The sequence below is a fragment of the Nothobranchius furzeri genome, chromosome 7 (genome assembly GCF_043380555.1).
Source record: "Nothobranchius furzeri strain GRZ-AD chromosome 7, NfurGRZ-RIMD1, whole genome shotgun sequence".
Lineage (NCBI taxonomy): Eukaryota > Metazoa > Chordata > Actinopteri > Cyprinodontiformes > Nothobranchiidae > Nothobranchius > Nothobranchius furzeri.
The window spans coordinates 59,267,437-59,288,307 of NC_091747.1; the positions used below are offsets into that span (position 1 = coordinate 59,267,437).

At 42.0% G+C, this 20,871-nt stretch overlaps 2 protein-coding genes across 4 annotated transcripts in view; one reads left to right on the plus strand and one right to left on the minus strand.

Annotated features, from left to right (window-relative positions):
* Window positions 1–4,888, minus strand: part of LOC107383067 (toll-like receptor 13) — a 5,809-nt gene extending 921 nt beyond the window's left edge. The window contains exons 1-3 of the mRNA XM_070553389.1: window positions 4,735–4,888; window positions 1,809–4,369; window positions 55–172 (exon numbers count right to left, since the gene is read on the minus strand). Coding sequence (XP_070409490.1) covers window positions 55–172; window positions 1,809–4,329 — 2,639 coding nt within the window. The 5' untranslated portion in view covers window positions 4,330–4,369; window positions 4,735–4,888. The remainder of the gene's footprint in view (window positions 1–54; window positions 173–1,808; window positions 4,370–4,734) is intronic.
* Window positions 4,889–7,029: 2,141 nt separating this feature from the next.
* The window catches only part of cnksr2a (connector enhancer of kinase suppressor of Ras 2a), a 90,696-nt gene continuing 76,854 nt past the window's right edge, over window positions 7,030–20,871 (plus strand). For 2 of the 3 annotated variants that reach the window (XM_054751031.2, XM_015955489.3), the window contains exon 1: window positions 13,557–13,722. In XM_054751031.2, the coding sequence (XP_054607006.2) occupies window positions 13,659–13,722 (64 nt within the window). In that variant the 5' untranslated portion in view covers window positions 13,557–13,658. Of the gene's footprint in view, window positions 7,070–13,556; window positions 13,723–20,871 lie in introns of those variants that run through there. The other variant, XM_070553390.1, reaches the window with a different exon arrangement.

The window sequence follows — 20,871 nt, forward strand, 5'->3', positions numbered from 1 at the left end:
CCATAAACAAGTATAAAAACAAACAGGAGAAAGGTTAACGAGCCTCATCCTTACCTGGCTGTCTGGACCTCTCTGGAGCACCACTCACTCTCCAGGTATCTGTGACTGATGACACAGATGGTCTTCCTGCTTCCATAGATGGCGTCTGATATGTTATCTACAATGGGCCTCCCTGGAGGAGAGAAAATGAAAGAACCACCACAAACTTTAAACCAGGAGTTCAACAGTCTGACACTTTCCAGAGAGTAAGAGCCTTCAGTGTTTTTATACAGGGGTAGGCAATCCTGGCCCTCGAGGGCCGTTATCCAGCATGTTTTAGTTGTTTCCCTGCTCCAACACAGCTGATGTTAATGGAATGACCGGCTTATGCAGAGCTCGAAAACCTGCTGAAGAGTTAATTCAACTTCTTTTGTACGTTGGTTTTGTGCACTCCTTTCATTATTTTAATTTTTTACTAAACGCAGCGCAGTAGAAGGTTTATTTTTACCTTTTTTTGCTGACAAATGTCAGATAATGCAGTAGTCTTCCTCAGAGCACCACCGATCGGTGTTAGCCGAAACTTGTCAATAAGAAAAGGTAAAAATAAATCTCCTATATGCTGTGATGGAGGTGATTCAACTACTGAATTAGGCATGCTGGAGCAGGAAAATGCCTGAAACATGAATTGCCAGGTTTACCTTCCCTTGTTTAATAATAAAAGAATAAATCAACAAACAAAAACTGGGCCACAAATGCAAGAATATTTCAGTTGACCAGAAAGACAAGTAGGACTTCAGTTTTTCCATCTCATGGTGACAATTGTTACCATTTTTCTTGAGAGTACTTAAAGAGCAAGTCACCCCCTACCAGAGTATTACTCCACGCCCACTTCCTGTTTGAAAAATGCAACAAATGCTGCTGCCTAGCAGATTGAGAGGGCGGAGCCGCTAACAAAAACACACACACACAGGCTCACAACGACACTGACATCATATGGTACCAGCTAACATTCTAGGGTACCTCTTAGCCAATAGCGATGGCAGATTTTAATTCAAATGTAGTGCAGTTTTTACCTGACAACGGCACAACTCCGAGTTTTAGGCAGAAAATTATAATTTTAACAAAAATGCACTAACGTGCAAAATTATTGACTACACGTGTCTGCAGCACGATTAGACACGCATTTATTTAGTTTATCAGAAAAAAAAATGTTGATTTGGGGGTGACTTGCTCATTAAACTTAACTGATCTTTATTACAGTTCTCCACTGTTTATAGTAACCACAGAGAAGTCCCTTTTAGTAGTTTGTGCAGCACAATAGAGATTATTTTTATTTGGACAACTTCCTAACACGCTGCCTGGCCAAAGTGAACGTTCACGGTCTAATATTTAGTTGGACTGCCTTTAGCTATTATAACGGTGAAATTGTTTCAGTCAACATCTGCAAGGTCAAACGATGTATTTCCATCCAGCGTTGTTAATTTTTCACCAAGATTTTATATAAATGATGTGAGTTCGACCACAATGCAAAGCCTTCTTCAGCATATCCCAAAGATCCTCAGTGGGGTTGAGGTCCTGACTCTGTAACGGCCGATCCACTTGAGAAAATGTCTCGTGTTCACTGCTTTTCACAGCTTTCTAATCCAAGCATTTCCCCATCTATTCTCTATCAGCAGCTAATGCCTGAATCAGGGGTAGAAGATTATGTTCATGGTTAGTTTGCATGTTGAACACTTAGCTACTGATCATATTTTTACAAATAACAGGTAAAAAATGGTTTCTCAGGTAACTTTTTCTTTAATCGTGCAACAACGTGAACTCAGTCTCACCTGGTTGAAAGTCCCGATGGTGCAGACACAACCTCCAGCCTTGCTCTCCTTCCAGTTTGGGTAGAAGCTCTCCAACCACCCAGGGCTCATCGTGGGTGTTGTAGGAGATGAAGGCATCGTACTGATGAGGAGTTTGACTATACTCGTGCTTTTTGTCGTAGAGCCAAGCCAAGAAGAAGTAGTAGGCACAGTACAGCTGCCACCTCATGAAGTGGTAGGTGAAGGTTGCAACCAGGAAACAAAGGACCATGCATGTTGTAGACACGTAGCAGATGAAGCCAGTTTCCGCGGAGCAGGAGATTAGGTCAAAGTCCAGAAAATGTTTACCTTTGAAGCCTTCTGGATAGTTGCACAGGAAGTTAGATGCATCATAAACCTGCGTTTGTCTGCTGGCTATCGACCAGTTGAGGAACCAGGCGTTGTCGCAGTCGCACGTGAAACTGTTTCCCCACAAGTCCACGTAAACCAGGGCTGGTAGGGACTCGATTACCTCCTCCGTGATGACTGAGTATTGATTCTTTCTCGCTTGCAAGAACTCCAGCTTGGTCAGGTTAGCATCAATAAAGAAATCTAATGAAAGAAGTGATGTTCTGGATATGTAGAGGCTTTTAAGCATTCCAGTTGAAGAGAAGAGCTCTGCAGACAGATCGGGCAAATCGTTTGAGCTGACATCGAGTTCTTCCAGTTCAGGTGCATCTTTCAATGTGCCAGCGTCCAGGTGGATGAGCTGGGAGTTCCTGACACTGAAACGCCGAAGTTTTGCCAAACCTTGGAGGATGTTTCGAGGCAGATACGACTTGCCTCTGGATCGCTGTCCACGAATGGACAACTCCTCCAGCTGCGACAGCTGAGAAAACGGGGATTTTTTCAAAGCTGTGCTGCTGGAATATTTTATGTTGTTGTTGCTTAAATCCAGTCTTCTCAGTCTAATGAGGGAATTGAATGCTCCCGTCTCTAAGGCATTGCTTTTCAGGGCGTTTGAGTGAAGCTGAAGCTCTGTGAGATTCGTCAATCCAGCAAAACCGTTGGCATCAATGGTCTTGATTTTGTTTTTATGTAATGTTAAGTTCAGAAGGGACCTCAAGCCTTGAAACGCTCCCTTTTTAATAGCAGTGAGTTTATTTCCGTTGAGATGAAGCTGTTTAAGTTTTGGTAAATGTTTCTCAAAAGCGCTTTTGAAATCAGTTATCTCATTTGATTGTAGTTTGAGAACTTGAAGTTTTACCAAATCTTTGAAAACGCAATGATCCAGGACAGAGATCGAGTTGTTGTTCAACTTCAGCTCGACGAGCTTCTCGTGATTGGCGAAGTCGTCACATTTAACTGCAGCGATTTTGTTGGAACTGAGAACCAGCGTCTCGAGATGATGCAGACTTCCTACGGCTGTTGGCACTGACGAAAGTTTGTTTAGACTGAGGATCAACGTTTTGAGATTTTTCAGAGGCACGAAGGCGTTTTCATGGATAGTTTGTATTTGATTCTGGGTTAAATCTAATTTAATCACATTAACACACAACTGAAACATATTCTGATTGATTATTTTCAACTTGTTGTTTCGAACCTGCAGTGTCGACACTGAGGGAATGGTGCAAGAAAGGATGATGAGTTTTGCAAGGGTATAATTCATCCTCTTCATTCTGTTCAATGCTAGAGAAGTTAGTGACGAGTTCACTGATTCAAGCAAAGCACTTTTGTCATCAAAGCTTGCATAAAGCCCAGAAATATCCAGACTGGCGACTCGACTCAGGAAGCTCTTGTTATGTAAATCCCATTTCATCTGCATGTTACTGGAAGCGTCGCCAATAATAAAGCGAGTCAGATCTGGAAACACGTCGTCGGTTACGCTGAAGACTCGGAGAGGATTTCGTGATAAATCAAGTGCACGAAGTCCCAGTGAGCAGTTGGTAAGTTCCCATGAGTGAAACCTTCTCAGACCATTTCCTCTCATGCCCAGCTCCTGCAGATGTGGCAGATGCTGCAGAATTAGATGCACATTTGAAACCTTGTGCAGTTTGTTGTTGGAAATATCCAAAATCTTTAAGCTTGTCAAGGACCGGAAAGAGGTGGACGAAACGGTTTTGATTTGATTAGTATTAAGCCTTAGTTCGGTCAGGTTGCCCAAACCACCAAAAACATTCTCCACCAGTTTAACCAGTTTGTTGGTGTTTAAAGTTAACTTTCGGAGGGATCGTAAACCGGAAAAAGCAAAGCTGTCCATTAGAGAAATCTGATTTTGTTGAACGTTTAGCCACTTCAGCACTGGTAGGTGCGGGAAATCCGATGGTTGTATTCTTGAGATGCAGTTTTTTGATAAATCAAAGACCGCCACTGTCGGGGGAATATCTTGAGGAATAGTTTCCAGCTTGGAGTCGGTTATGGCACATTTGACTGTGGTGTTGCTGAGGTTGCAGCCCTTTAGGAAGAATCCTCCGACCGGAACAACAGTGCTGACCATGAACATCAAGCAGAAAATAGAACATTTTGTTCTTTCTTCTGGTTTAATTTTGTCTTCTGGTCCCATTTTTATACTTTTGTCTGAAGTTGGGTGAAAGGAGCTTCAGCTGGTAAAAAAAAAAAAAAAATCCAGTAAAACATGTGAATTCTTACATATTTATGACATAACTGAGTTATTGTATGTTGTTTTTAACATTATGACAAAATAAATAATCTAATGAAAGAAAGATGTATTTAACTTTTTTGCATGTTTTTTCTAGAACACCAATCAACTGTTCAGTTTTCTTTTTATATAATGAAAATATGCAAGAGAGTTGATAGATGATTTAGAACAAATAGATGTTGATCAATTCATTAACGGTCAACACGAGACCCTCCTTTTGCTTAGATGCTATGTGGGAATAAACTTCTTGTGTAAAACAAACATAAAAAAAGCTCTGTCCTTTCATGAATAATAGTTAATGATACTCACTGTGTAACAAGAAGAAATAGAAAAACTGTTCTTGCTGTGATATCTGTGCGACCTGCAGAGGAAGTGGACCTTTGTTTGTTTAAATTGTCATCAGCCCTCCTAGCTGTGCAGATTTAACGTTTTTAAAATCTGATTTAACCATTTCTGCAAATAACCAACCACACGATCTTTAGTAGAGCAAATAAGGTTTGATTCTCTCGGTTACCGTTTTATCAACTTCCTCTTTTTGAACATGGCATGACGAGAAAAGCAAGACAACCTCTTCTTGGTTGGCCCACCCATGAAATGTTCATAGCTGTTTATGTGTGCATTATTCTGGTGCCAGTTTATCCGCATGAATACATGTAGGGTCACGTCTGTTTTGCAGCTGATTTATGTTTCCATTGTTTTCAAATGTGCAGCACAACTTTACAGCTGTTGGAAAACAAATATGAATCTGTTTCTTCTCTGATTTGCATATTAGACGTAAGATCATACGAGTTGTCATAACCTGGCAGTTTGTCTGTGTTTGTGTTTTTGTTTTGTTAACATCCTCATTGTTTTTGCTAAAGTTCAAACCTAATGTGCCCATTACATTATTCCATGAAAGAAGAGTGAATTTGTGAACATTCACTCACTCACCTGCTTTCCGTTCTACATACGGACACTAGGGGGTGCTAAAAGCAAGCCAAAACCGGTCCAGTTTCTTTCACCTGAGACGCCTTGCTAAAATCAAGCATATGCTGTCGAGAGCCCACCTGGAGCGGGTACTGCATGCCTTTGTAATTTCTCGGCTTGACTACTGAAACTCTTTATATGCAGGGTTGTGTCAGTCAACACTGCGTCGCCTACAGGTTGTGCAGAACAGCGCTGCCAGGTTCTTGACTGGGACCAGGAAACGGGACCACATCAGTCCAGTTCTGGCCTCCCTGCACTGGCTTCCGATTTGCTATCGCTCACAATTCAAAATACTCGTCTTTGTTTATCATTTCTTCCAGGGTGGTGGTCCCCCCTATCTAGCCACACTCCTGAAAAGACACTCCCCATCACGCACTCTGCGCTTCGCTGACCAAGGCCTGCTCGCTGTCCCTCGGTCTAGGTGTCGTACCCGTGGGGACCGGGCTTTCTCAGTCCTAGCACCGTCACTATGGAACCAGTTGCCACCCTGAGTTAGGCTGTCCCCATCTCTGCCAGTCTTTAAGAATCACCTAAAAACACACCTCCTCCGCTTGGCGTTTCCAGAACATGTTTGATTTTGGCCCTCTTTTATGTTGAATCCATTCCACAGTTTTCATTGGTACACTCAATCCATCCACTCAATCCATCCACTCAATCCATCCACTCAATCCAAATGTGTTTCACACATTTGTCCTTTACCAGAATGTTTCATCTATCTTATAATTTCCATTTTGTATTTTGTAATTTGTATTTTGTAATTTGAATTTCTTTTATTGTTGATTTTTTCAGTATAATTACTTACAACTGTACCATGTTCAGCGCTTTGGACTTCCTGACAGGGTTGCGGAAGGCGCTTTATAAATAAAGCTTTGATTGATTGATTGATTGATTGATTGATTGAAAACTGCCTAGTCTCACCTTGAATCTAAACATGCATGTTTTGACATTTTGGAGGAAGCAGTATTTCACACTGTTTGTTGTCTTGCTACGACTAGCTTTTACCTTATTAGTCCAGTGAGATCTAATCGTTAATTTCCAAACTGAAGCCATTAACAAGTTATTTTTATTACAGTTAAGGTTATATTTGTTGATAACATTTCTATAGAACCAAACAACAAGCCTTTCACAGGGAGGACCACGGTTTAGTTCCCTATTGCTGCAAATATGTCAAAAAGGACATTTTATTTCTTTATTTGGCATGGAGGTTCATAGTCCTAACTATCAGGTTACTTGAGCCCAAACGTTTCCACACCTTTGCACATTGCAGCTTGAGGTGATATCAAGAAAGTAACAAAACTACTCTTTAAAATGTAGCTTTGCAGTTTTTTTGATTACACAGTTTAATTTGAAGGTAAGAATTGAAACAACAGTTTTCTAAAAAACTCCATTAAATATTTCTCTGACCAATAAGAACATTAAAATCCTCTGAAACTTGCTCATGTAAAGCAACCCTGGCTTTCCACTTGATTTGTAAGCAGTGCGCAACAAAAATAAACACATTTTAGCCGTGAGCTTACTTCCCACTGGGAGTGTTTCAGACACAAAATGGCAGTGAAAGCGTTCAGCGCAGCTGGACAAGGTCGTGAAACCACTGGATAATTGTAGGACCGGGACCACAGGTGACTCTGCTGCTTTCTGCAGTAGCAAACAAGAAGAAAGATGGCAGCATGTATCAAAGGTCTGTAGTTTACTTTCTGTTCTGTTTGCCTCACCTGTGGAGGTTTAACATGTAATTACATACTTTTATTTTGAAAGTTTCCAGATATTTTACACTGTTTTCATGTTTGACTTCCTGTCTGACCCGATTTGAACTGCTGATCTTAATGTGTTGCAGAAGCGTAGCTCATTAAAAATATATAGACTTGAGATGTAAATTTAGCTGAGAAACGCGTCGCTACACTTCCAGGACGCGTCCAAAACGTGCCACTTCGTCTGGCGTTAGTGCATCCACCCACATTGTCTCGAAGACATATATGCTAACATCATCTGCATAGCTGTTGCATTAGACATCCAAAGTTCATTAATGTCCAAGTAAAACGTGAAGGGTCCAAACATAGAACCTTGTGTTTTACCATATTATCACCTTTAACTTAGACAAATTATTTCCAAACCACAACTAATGTTCATCTTCTTATCTCCTCCTCAAAAAGACTGAAGTCTTTGTTTGTGCAGTTTTAATTGTTTTTGCTAGTCTGCGAGGGAAAGAATGTTTATTCCTTCCAGCCCCAGCTGTAAGTAGCAGCTTGTGGTGCAGCCATACCATCAAAACATAGTTTTTAGGCTTCAAAATCAACCCTTAAACTGCTTTGGAAAGCTTATAGTTGTCAGATATGACAAAAATGTAGTGATGATGATTCCTCTGACTGTCTACTGCAGGCATGATACTGACTACTCATGCCTGTAGAACACAAGCCAACTTCAAATAAACAGAAATCATTCCTTTGAGGGAAGTTTGTGGCTTTTTGCTCACATGAGCAAATTTAAGGAAGTTGAATTATGGTTTTCAGGTTCTGCAGTTATTGACTTCTGCTTGCTCTCCTGTGCAAATGTTCACAGTTCTTCATTTTTTGTTTCAGCTTTCGGTTCTTTTGTATTTGTTTTATGAACTTTGTGAGCGTTTTCTCAGATAGTTTTGCTGTTTGCTTTCTAGTATTACACTCACACTGAAACAAAAGTGATTTTCTTTATATAACGATGAGCAGTCAGTGTTATTTGTCACTTTCCCATGGCAGAATGTTATCGTTTTTATTGATAAGAAGTTCCTTTATTGGTTACGTTACTGTGATGCACTGGTGTTGTCTAACTAAATGGTTCTTGTGTGAAATACGTCCCACCAGGATTTCCAAGCCAGTATGAATTGTTCAGTGGTGACATTAATAAATATGACCGCATTATTTTATACATCCTAGAAGACCGCTGTTTATATATTAGAACACACAAAAGTCCATAGTTCAGTTAAAACCAGAGAGATTATTCAGATTAGCATCTTCATCAAAAACCTGTAAATCATGCATGCGTCTACTGCCCTATGGTGGAGGATGTACAGGGAGAGGGCCAATTTTATTTTCATATTACTGTTATAGAGCATCGGTAGCTCAGGAGATAGTGAGTTGTCAGATTAATCCCAGGTCCCTCCAGGGAATCCCGCTGTTCCCTTGAGCAAGACACTTAAAGAGCAAGTCACCCCCTACCAGAGTCTTACTCCACTCCCACTTCATGTTTGAAAAATGCAACAAATGATGTTGCCTGGCAGACCGAGAGGGCGGAGCCACTAACAAAATACACACACAGGCTCACAACAACATTGTGACATCATAATGCACCATCTAACGTCATTGTGTACTTCTTAGCCAATAGCGATGGCCGATTTAAATTCAAATGTAGTGCAGAGTTTCTACCTGACGACGGAACAACGCTGACAGTTTTAGACAGAATATTTAAATTTTAACTAAAATGCACTAAAGTGCCAAAATATTGACTACACGTGTCTACAGCACAATTTGACATTAATTTGTATAGTTTATCAGGAAAAAAATACTTGGTTTGGGGGTGACTTGCTCTTTAACTTTCCTATGTCGTTGGTGGTAAGAGGTGCCAGTGGTGCAAGATAGCCACCTAACCTCCAACAGGCTGCCCAAGGGAAGCTGTGCCTATGTAGCAGCTTACCATCACCAGCAGTGTGTGATGTGTGAGTGCATGGATAATGGAAATCACTACGGGGGGCGTGAAAAGTGCAATATAAATCTGATTATTATTATTACTATTATGCTGTTATAGAATTAGATAATCAAATAAATTATTGCATAGTTGATATATTAATATTAGACAATAAATTGTTGGTTTTATAGAATAGATTTTCATATTTCAAACTTTAAAGGCTTAAAAACCTGAAGTATAATGCTGACTCTGTGATCCTTGAGTATTTACATTTGTTACATTTCTTTTTTTAATGAGGCAGATGACATTTTTATGTGAATGATCAATTTAAAAATATTCCCACTAAAGTTACATAAAGTCTTCTGGTCTCAGTCTAACTTCCAGACCATCATAAATGTCAGCTGTGTTTGTTACCAGCAGAGGTCTCTGTTTGGATGGAATGCTCACCATCTCTTCCTCCGTGTCTACATCCATCCACCCACCCACAGGTGATGGGTATCCAGATCTCATTGTTGCTGCATCACTTATCTGCTGAACTAACTTAATTTTGGTTCTTTCCCTCCGACACGACGGGTTTGACATCATTTCATTACAAACGAATCAAGTTACTGCGAGAGAAAAAATAAAAATGAACATATTCCTGAAGTCTTCAGCTGAGAAAACGTCTTTAATCATGGCTGAAGTGTGTTAAAGCCAAGTAACGAAGTATGAATATATGCATTTATACGTACATTCACACAGCAGCCCTTCAGTGGCTTTTTGCTAGAGGGTGAAGGATGCAGTCGCTATAGCAACAAAACCTCATGTTACCCCTTTTCCAGCTGAGATGTTGCTCTGCTGTTTTTGTTGTCAGTGTGTCACCAGTTTGTAACAAAAACAAAACAGCAGCTTCAGCTTTTTCCTTTAGCGCCTCATTCATGAACTTCAACATTGTGGCACAAATAAGATGATCATCGGCTCCAGCAAACAAAGTTACTGATGTAATCAATGCTTCCTTTTTTAATGGTTGACCAGTTAGATTAGGACATGTTAATAACTTACAGACACATTTTATGGTGGTTAAAACCTAAACGCTCAGAGGGAGCCTCTGCACATCTCACCTCAGTCACCTATTTATCAATATTATAGTTCAGCTGCATCAGCATCCAACAGCAAATCACCTTGTTTAGTCCCTAACACTGTATATTATTTTCAGAATTATTATGAATGAAAATCTGTGCTTAATATTTAAAAGATAAAAATGTAACGGTACTATATTAAACTAATTGTGTTATCAGGCAGTAAAGTGATGTTTATCATGTGGGAGAATATGGGTGTTTCTCAACGCCAAGGAACCTTTTAACGTCTTGGCCCCGCCCCGGTTGCCTAGGAGATACGTCATCGGGAGCTGCCAAAACGTGTTCCAATGTTCATGTTCTAACGAGGCATGTGTTCTCCGTTTGTTAGCTGTTTAGCTAGCTGAGCAAGGACACAGGGGAGGTGTCTTGTAGCCTAGCCTTGGTCAAAAATTACCCAGAATACACAGCGGTATTTTCAAAAGGACGGCGGCTCAGAAGCCGACAGCTACCTCGGGGACAAATTTCAAGTTCAAAAGTAAGTCAGCTAATTTAAAATGGTTTTTTTTAAGATCCAAAGAAGTTACCTATGGTGGTTAGTTGCTAAGTAGTTGCAGCTTCGGTGGCTAGCGGGTAGTAACTCGCTTATATTTTTAATTTAATAAACATATACACAATTTAAAAATTGAAAGGCTCGTTATATATTTATATTGAAACTAATATGTATAAAATATAACATTATCTCCTGTGTCACGTGACGTTACATGACCTCCGTGGAAGCTGCAGTCACGTGATGCAAGTTTGCCCAAGGAAGGATAGTGTCCTCGTAAGCAAGGCGACTGAACCCGCAAGGCCATTGAGAAACACCCTCTTAGTTCATAATTTAACATTTAATAATAAAACATTTGATGTAATTTCACAGAAATACCCATGCTTTATCATACATATGTATTTTCACAGATATATTATTTTAATTTTAATATTTTTACCAATCTTGTAGTTAAAATGTATTAAATCTCAAACAATGTTGGATGTACCTGATTAGAGATGAAGGCAGTTGGGGCATTTTTTTATGACCTAATTAGACTTTTAGCCTGGTCTTTTTTAATTTTTCCTCTTTTTTCCTCATTTGGAGGTCCCACTGCTGTAGTCCCTTGTATCACAGTCTGGTCTTTGTGTTGCCATTCCTCCTCCTTCATGAATGCAGGAATGACTTTCTGCAGGTGTTGGGTTTTGCAGTTTGTCTGATGTTTTGCTTCATCTTGATGCAATGAGACGTCCATCACGGTCTAGGAAAAGTCCACGAAAGTTTGAGGAAATCGGATGGAACAAAGTCTTGAACTGCATTTCACACAGGGACGAGTTCTGAAGCTGAACAGAAATCTTCAGAACATTTGTTTGTTGGGGCCTGAAGATTTTCATAAAATTATACCAGAGGTTTTTTTCAATGTGCACACTCATGTAAAGCTGTTTCATTTTCAGTAGGAGCTGTGGGGTGGTGGTGGGCTACTGATGGCTGGTTATTGGTGTGTTCAGGGCCTGTTGCAAGCTCTGGCATGACTGAAAAGCTGAAAAACCCATTAAAATGAACCACTTCCTAGAACACAATCAACTCCTGTCTGCTGTAGTCTAACATCTTTGGCACGTGGGAGTGTATGCAATCTGATTTTATGCTTCAACAGAATTTCATTAAAATAATAATGTCTTTGCAACAAAATAAAAATGCATCAAGTTCTCTGTTATACCTCATAAGTCGCTAGCTTTCAACGTCGTCAGCTCTTAACCCAAATCATAAAAAAGATGTCAGTATCTCTTCAACCTAAATTATTGCATTTTGGAGTTCTTAAGTTGTTCTCTGCAGATCAAAAACAGAAATAATAGCAACTAGCCATGATTTTCTTCTTACTATTTAATACAAAACAAAAAAATTATGTTATTATAAGAAGTCTAATTTTTTTCTAAAACACCAAGTTTTCTGTCTTGCTGACTTATTTATGTGAACTTTTCCAATTCAATTAAAGGTTCACAGTTAGGGTCAGGACACAACACCCGGTAGGTAATGGTAGTTTATATTGGGTAAAATTGTTGTTTATCATCTGCTTGAAATTCTTGTCTCCTTCAGTCAGTTTTAGTTTGATTATTTTCCATAAATTATTATCCGCAGAGTGGCTGAACTCTCCCTCAGAGATAGGGTGAGAAACTCAGTCATCCGGGAGGGGCTCGGAGTAGATTCGCTGCTCTTCTACATCGAGAGGATCCAGTTGAGATGGCTCGGGCATCTGGTCAGGATGCCTCCTGGACGCCTCCCTAGTGAGGTTTTCCGGACATGTCCAACCGAGAGGAGGCCTAAAAGTAGACCCACACATTGGAGGGATGTCTTTCACCTGGCCAGGGAACGCCTTGGGATTCCTCCGGAGGAGCTGGCCCAAGTGGCTGGGGAGAGGGCAGTCTGGGCCTCTCGACTTAGGCTACTGCCCCCACGACCCGACTCCGGATAAGCGGATGAAAATAGATGGATGGATGGCTATTTTCCATAAAACAGCTACAGGAGATTTCAAATTAAGAAAATGAATCTTTTACAAAAGCAGAGCCCTGAGGCACACCGCAGTTCAGCGCCATGTCTTCACTGGTTATTCTTTACCATATTTTTACATTTAATAAAGCTAATATTTAGATAATATTATTATCTCATATATTCAAACTTCAAGCTGTTAAAAAGTCCCCCTAAACAAGCATTTGATGCTAAAGTAACATCAAAATGTGGCGACTGGCTCAGACTAGCCATTAGCTCATCAATCATGCGATAGTTTGCAATGTAAATATTTATAAATATGACACCAAAAACAAGTACGTTTCTGCAACTGACACATTTATGCTTTACATTTAAAGATGAGGAAGGACCCCCCTCCCCCCCCCCGAACTGGAGGCTGGGGGAGGAAATGGAGCAGTGGGGGAGGACTCGTTAAGTTTCCTCACCCCAGCGAGTGAAACAGATGAGTGTGCAGGTAACCCACGTTTCCATCTTCCCCCATATCTGCATGATCGGGATCTCTCTGGAGGAAACTCGCCGACACGTGCGCGCGCTGCCACCCACGGCTCGCGCGCACAGATTAATCATATCAGGAGAGCGAGGAGATGCTTAGTCCGGTGTGAGATACCCTACACTGCTGCTGTGCTGTCGGTACCGGAGCGGCAGCGCGCGCGCGCACACACACACACACACGCTCCTCGGTAGCTATCACACACAGGAGCAGAACCAGGCTGGCGCACACACTGGAAAGAAGGGAGCGGGGCACACATGTCAGACCGCTTCAAGCAAGGGGGATCCACCGGATTGAGGACCCTCCTGCGTTAACGGGACCCCGAACCGGGTCGACGCAGAGCGGGGAGGGGGGCGACACCGGATCGGAATAGTGTCATAAACGAAGGTGTCACCTGGCTGCAGCGGGAGGGAGGAGAGGGGAGGAGGGCGGGAGGGACCTCCTGTCGGAGCCGTGCTTTGGGGGGAACGAGTCCAGCTCGCGCGCAACGGAGAGTCGGCGCAAAGTTTCCTCGATGGCGCTGGTGATGGAGCCGGTGAGCAAATGGAGCACGAGCCAGGTGGTGGACTGGATGAAAGGTAGGAGCACAGAGCGGGCTGTGAGTGAACATGGAGAGACACGGAGTGACAGGATGCTGCGCTGCGTGGGAGGTGTGTCCGCGTGAGTGTGTCCATGCCTCATTCTAGCACCTGATGATCAGTGGGTGATGATGTCTCCTACTGAGAGAGGGACAGCAGGAGAAAAAGCTGAACTTCAGGGGTGGGTTTAAAAACTTTTGGCCAGGGGCCACATTCCTGGGGGTGGGTGTGAATGAGGGCCCTGTGCCTTTTTAGGTTGATGCAGAAGCAACAAGGTGTTGGAGACATCCATCAGAGATTCTCCATGAACATGAGTTTTTCGTTCCACCACATCCTGAAGGCGCTGGACTGGACTGTCACTGTGGTGGTTGTCCAGCGAACTCATGGTTATGTATAAAAACAAGTTAGAGATGACACTTTGTGACATGGTGCATGATCCTGCTGGAAGTAGCCATAAGAAGATGGTTCCATGTGGTCATAACGGAATGAACATGTTCAACAATAACACTCAGGAATGCTGTGGTGTTTAAGCCAGGAGCAGGTGGCACTAAGGGGTCCGAAACGGGACAAGAACATCTCCTCCACACCATGACACCAGCAGCAGCAGCCTGAAGCACTGATACAAGGCAGGATGGATCCATGATTTCATGTTCGTGACACCAAATTCTGACCTGACCATCTAATGTTGGAGCTGAAATCCTGATTTATCAGACGGGGAAAGGTTTTCCTAAGATGGTCCACTTCTGAAAATCCTTTGTGAATTGTAGCCCCAGGTTGCAGGAGAAGCTCATCTGAAACGAGGCGTTCTGGTTCAGTGATTGGTTAGAACCCAGGGTCATTGTATTCACTCCGGTACAGATTAATGTCAAAAGCCTTAATCTGGACCCTGATCAGATACTTGGATTTGGTTTAGGACATTAAAAGGAAAACCAAAACAAAATAAATGTTATTTTCCCCAACATTTGTCATTGGGCTCGCCCCGTAATCGGAAGGTTGCAGGTTTGAGCCCCGCTTAGTCTGTCGCTGTCCTTGGGCAAGACACTTGACCCACCTTGCCTGCTGGTGGTGGTCGGAGGGGCCGGTGGCGCCAGTGCTCGGCAGCCTCGCCTCTGTCAGCGCGCCCCAGGACAGCTGTGGCTACATCGTAGCTCATCCCACCAGTGCGTGAATGTGTGTGTGAATGGGTGAATGACTGATTGTGTTGTAAAGCGCCTTGGGGGGTTCCAGGACTCTAGAAGGCGCTATATCAAATACAGGCCATTTACCATTGGTTTGCAGTACAGCTCCACTACAGATGTAACATTTTAACAATTTGTTCCTGAGCTTCTGCTTTGTTGGTTTAATGCAAACCCTTTCAGATATAGACGTAAACTATTCATAGCACTTGATGCATTTTAGTGTTATTTCCCAGTGGACTTAGTATGAAAATGAACAGCTAGTTGCATATTTTATGTATCTGCAAGTTTGGGGTTTCTTAATGTCGGCTTCAACTTTGCCACTCCTCATGAAACAGATGGTGGCCTTGCTTCGATCATGACGGATTCACAATGACGGCATTCATGCAAGAAGCTCCTGTTGCTCCTAGCACAGGACTGCAGAGACTAACGAAGAAAAGACAGATGCTGAAACATCTCATCTGCTGGCTCTTTGAGGAGGATGGCTATGAACAGGCTAGGCTGTAATGCTGTGTCACCACTTGCAGTTCTCTATGCGGTTATCTTTATTTATGATGTGTGGGAATGCAAATTCAATCTGAGCCCCAGAAATCTCATTTAACTAACAAATAGAAAGAAAACCTGTTAGTTATTGTGCTTATGCATAAATTGTAAAGCATTTGGTGGAAACGTTGTGATTATTTGATATTTAGCAAATTTTGGGGGTATGCTTTGCACAGATTATTGGTCTTGTATAGTGTTCAGCACCTTGGGCTTCCTGACAGGGTTGCGGAAGGCGCTTTATAAATAAAGCTTTGATTGATTGATTGATTGATTGTTTATAGCAAATCTCTGAAGAGTAAACCTAATTCACAATTTTTGTTTCCATACATCACTGGGATGTACTGATCTGGAGCTCTTGGCTTTTGTTTTTATTTATGTGATTTATTTCCACTAAGCTGCTTGTAGACAGATATAAAGCAAAATACACACACACACACACACACACACACACACACACACACACACACACACACACACGCACACACACACACACACACACATATATATATATATATATATATATATATATATATATATATATATATATATATATATATATACAGAGGGGCAAAAAAGTATTTAGTCAGCCACCGATTGTGCAAGTTCTCCCACTTAAAATGATGACAGAGGTCAGTAATTTTCATAATAGGTACACTTCAACTGTGAGAGACAGAATGTGAAAAAAAAATCCATGAATTCACATGGCAGGATTTTTTAATAATTTATTTGTAAATCAGGGTGGAAAATAAGTATTTGGTCTCTTCAAACAAGGAAAATCTCTGGCTCTCACAGACCTGTAACGTCTTCTTTAAGAAGCTTTTCTGTCCTCCACTCGTTACCTGTATTAATGGCACCTGTTTGAACTCATTATCTGTATAAAAGACACCTGTCCACAGCCTCAAACAGTCAGACTCCAAACTCCACTATGGCCAAGACCAAAGAGCTTTTGAAGGATACCAGGACAAGAATTGTAGACCTGCACCAGACTGGGAAGAGTGAATCTACAATAGGCAAGCAGCTTGGTGTGAAAAAATCAACTGTGGGAGAATTTATCAGAAAATGGAAGACATACAAGACCACTGATAATCTCCCTCGATCTGGGGCTCCACACAAGATCTCATCCCGTGGGGTCAAAATGATCATGAGAACGGTGAGCAAGAATCCCAGAACCACACGGGGGGACCTGGTGAATGACCTGCAGAGAGCTGGGACCACAGTAACAAAGGTCACCATCAGTAACACACTACAACGGCAGGGAATCAAATCTTGCAGTGCCAGACGTGTTCCGCTGCTGAAGCCAGTGCATGTCCAGGAACGTCTGAAGTTTGCCAGAGAGCACATGGATGATACAGCAGAGGATTGGGAGAATGTCATGTGGTCAGATGAAACCAAAGTAGAACTTTTTGGTATAAACTCAACTCGTCGTGTTTGGAGGAAGAAGACTACTGAGTTGCATCCCAAGAACACCATACCTACTGTGAAGCATGGGGGTGGGAACATCATGCTTTGGGGCTGTTTTTCTGCTAAGGGGACAGGACGACTGATCCGTGTTAAGGACAGAATGAATGGGGCCATGTATCGTGAGATTCTGAGCCAAAACCTCCTTCCATCAGTGAAAGCTTTGAAGATGAAACGTGGCTGGGTCTTCCAACACGACAATGATCCCAAATACACCACCCGGGCAACAAAGGAGTGGCTCCGTAAGAAGCATTTGAAAGTCCTAGAGTGGCCTAGCCAGTCTCTAGACCTCAACCCCATAGAAAATCTGTGGAGGGAGTTGAAAGTCCGTGTTGCTCGGCGACAGCCCCAAAACATCACTGCTCTCGAGAAGATCTGCATGGAGGAATGGGCCAAAATACCAGCTACTGTGTGTGCAAACCTGGTAAAGACCTATAGTAATTGTTTGACCTCTGTTATTGCCAACAAAGGTTATGTTACAAAGTATTGAGCTGAATTTTTGTTATTGACCAAATACTTATTTTCCACCCTGATTTACAAATAAATTCTTTAAAAATCCTGCCATGTGAATTTATAGCTTTTTTTTCACATTCTGTCTCTCACAGTTGAAGTGTACCTATGATGAAAATTACTGACCTCTGTCATCATTTTAAGTGGGAGAACTTGCACAATCGGTGGCTGACTAAATACTTTTTTGCCCCACTGTGTATATATATATATATATATATATATATATATATATATATATATATATATATATATATATATGTGTGTGTGTGTGTGTGTGTAAAGCATGCTCAATTTTATCCAAATGCAGAAGTGCAAGGTTTCAGAGTTAGCTGTTAAGAAAAAAGTTTTATGCCGCCAGTTTCAAAAATAGCAAGCCAAAATTTGGTATTGTAGCAGCTGAGAGTTCTCCTGAAGACAATCTGAGTACTAACAGAGCAAACAAATGTTTCCTATTTACAACAGATAGTTTTTTATATTGATATGTTCATATCTGACACCACTCTGTAGCCCTCTGTTGTCCAAAAACCACACTTGATAGTTTTGTGGAGCGGGTGTTCTAGGGTGGGCGCTCTTCACCTGCTTTACTGCTTTACTCTAGTTTGAGGGAGCTATCGAAAGCTACGAAATCATGACCTGATGCTGACCTTGCTTTGTTGCTACTTGACTTGTAAGTAATAATACTTTTGTCCAACAGTGTGGATCTTTTTACTTGGTTGATTATTTTAGTAGTAGTTTGCTCATGTTAGTGTTAGTTTGTTGTTGATTCAGTTCAGTTCAATTCAGTTTATTTATACAGTTCCAAATCACAACAAGAGTTGTCTCAAGGTACTTCACAAAGTAAACATTCCAATGCATTTCAGTTCAGCAAGTTTCCTTCATAAGCAATCCTTATGTAGGGAACTTATTTACAGCAATCCTCATACCAAGCAAGCATGCAGCGACAGTGGAGAGGAAAACTCCCTTTTAACATTGTTAACATTGTTAGAGCTAGCTAAAGCAGGATGCTGCAGGGTTGTTTACGACGGTTGTAATTCATCTTTCAACCAGCAGGGTGGAGGGGCTGGAGACTGTCTAGTGTTACTTTAAAACAATTACCGTTGGTTAGTGACTAATTTTCAAAGAAATGTTCAGTTTTCACTAGACAGTCGACCGGCCTTAGAAGACACAAAATGGCCAAAAGTCCATCTTATTTAAAGTTGGAAGATGTCGGTTTTAAAGTGTGGAACAAAAAGATGAGTAGGACTTAAAGACCTTTTCCATGGTCAGCTACCTTTTTGTCTTCAAGCCTTGATTATCAGCAGTCGTCTGCAGTCACAAGCTGAGGTCAGAGGTCAGCATCTCTGAACCTATTGCACATGTTGAGCACAGGAATCCAATATTCAAGTTTTAATAAACTCATCCTGACAGACTGACTAAGCCTTAAAAATGCATTGATTAGACAAATTCACACAAGGGACTCAGCGTGATTATTTATCTGAACATGTAATTGAGTTTTGTTTATGAGTGTGTGAAACCTTGCAGTGATCAGCGTAGATTATGGCATGAATAATTCAGCAGCCAGGCTGATTACATCTGTGCCCAGGGGCTTTTGTGAACATTGTAAAACTCTTTCTCACACAAAAAGGAAATTTGCATGCCACCGTGATTTACTTTTCATTTTTAGCGTTCTGGAAAAGGAGGTTCTTTAGTTCTTTAGGTGTGAAAAAGTTGAGAAAAGTGACTTGTTTTCCAATTCATCCAGAATGTCCTCTGACAAAATCAGCTAAAACACGATGGAAACATCAAATGTATTTCCCCGTTAGGTTGTGTTTTATTTGAACCCATTCACTCTTCTTTGTTTAACATTCAAGAAGTTTCCTGAAAGACTCCGTTGGTTGTTTTGGCTCAACATGCAGCATCGGCATCGCCCAGGCGCTCCCTAACCACCCGCCAAGATGAAAGACTAATACATTAATCACATTTATTATCAAGAATAAAATCAGCCGCCAACTCTTTACTGGCAAGCCAGCGACTTAAGGACCAGCCCCATCAGGAGAGTGATATACGCCCAGTTAGAGAAAACCCTGAAGGTCACCCGGGACTTCATAGACTGGCCCGTCCTGTTTGTAGAAGCTGTGATGTGGACCAGAAGGTTGTAAAGTTTTACCCCGGCTTTCCACCGGAGCCATCAGCAGCACGTTACTGCAGCAGCCCGTCATAGCTGCTGATAGGAACCGCTGTGGTCAACAGAACCTTTTCCACTGGAGCCGTCGGCAGCCGTCAGGAGCAGCATGTCGCGGCCTTTACGCGCCGGTTCTATTTTCTACGCGCGACGCCTCTGAAACGGGTCAAGTTCGACATTTTTGGGGAAGGAAAGACAGGAAATCGGACGCGGAAATGGAGAGAAGCTACCGAGATTTTCAGAATAAAGAACGTACTGTCTTCCGGTTGCTTTACTTTTAAAAAAGTTACTAACTGTGCGTCCCCGTGAGAAGTTATCACCTAGCTAGCGGTCTCCTTTGTTTTTCAGGTCCGTATTGGCGATTATAAAACGGACAGAACATAAAACACAAACCATGTTGTAGTTTTCTCCTGCTTGTTGTTGTGTTTACTGACGAAGTCACTCGTGTGACTTCGTGCTCGGTCGGTGACAGCTGCTCCCCTGCTGCTTCGCGTCTCGTGGGAAGGGCCAAGCAGCAGCTTACGCGAGCAAGACGTGCTGCTGCAGTAACGTGCTGCTGACGGCTCCCGTGGAAACCCGGGGTCATGAGACATTGGCATGTTCTTTCATCACTTGGTATGTTGTTGAACTCTTACCCCTTCTTTCCACCGGAGCCATCAGCAGCGCGAGTCGGCCGCGTCTCAGGAGCAGCATGTCGCGGCCTTTACGCGCCGATTCTATTTTCTACGCGCGACGCCTCTGAAACGGGTCAAGTTCGACATTTTTGGGGAAGGAAAGACAGGAAATCGGACGCGGAAATGGAGAGAAGCTACCGAGATTTTCAGAATAAAGAACGTACTGCCTTCCGGTTGCTTTACTTTTAAAAAAGGTTACTAACTGTGCGTCCCCATGAGAAGTTATCACCTAGCTAGCGGTCTCCTTTGTTTTTCAGGTCCGTATTGGCGATTATAAAACGGACAGAACATAAAACACAAACCTTTTGGAGCCATGTTGTAGTTTTCTCCTGCTTGTTGTTGTGTTTACTGACGAAGTCACTCGTTTGACTTCGTGCTCGGTCGGTGACAGCTGCTCCCCTGCTGCTTCGCGTCTCGTGGGAAGGGCCAAGCAGCAGAAGCAAGACGTGCTGCTGCAGTAACGTGCTGCTGACAGCTCCGGTGGAAAGAAGGGGTTAGACAAAACTCACTTTTCAGGCCCCCTGATATTAAATTGGGTCGTGCTGGTTGGTTAAATATGGAGTTCTTTATCATTAAACTCAATATAAAGACATTAAATCAACATTTGGTAAGAGGAGACCAAGAAATG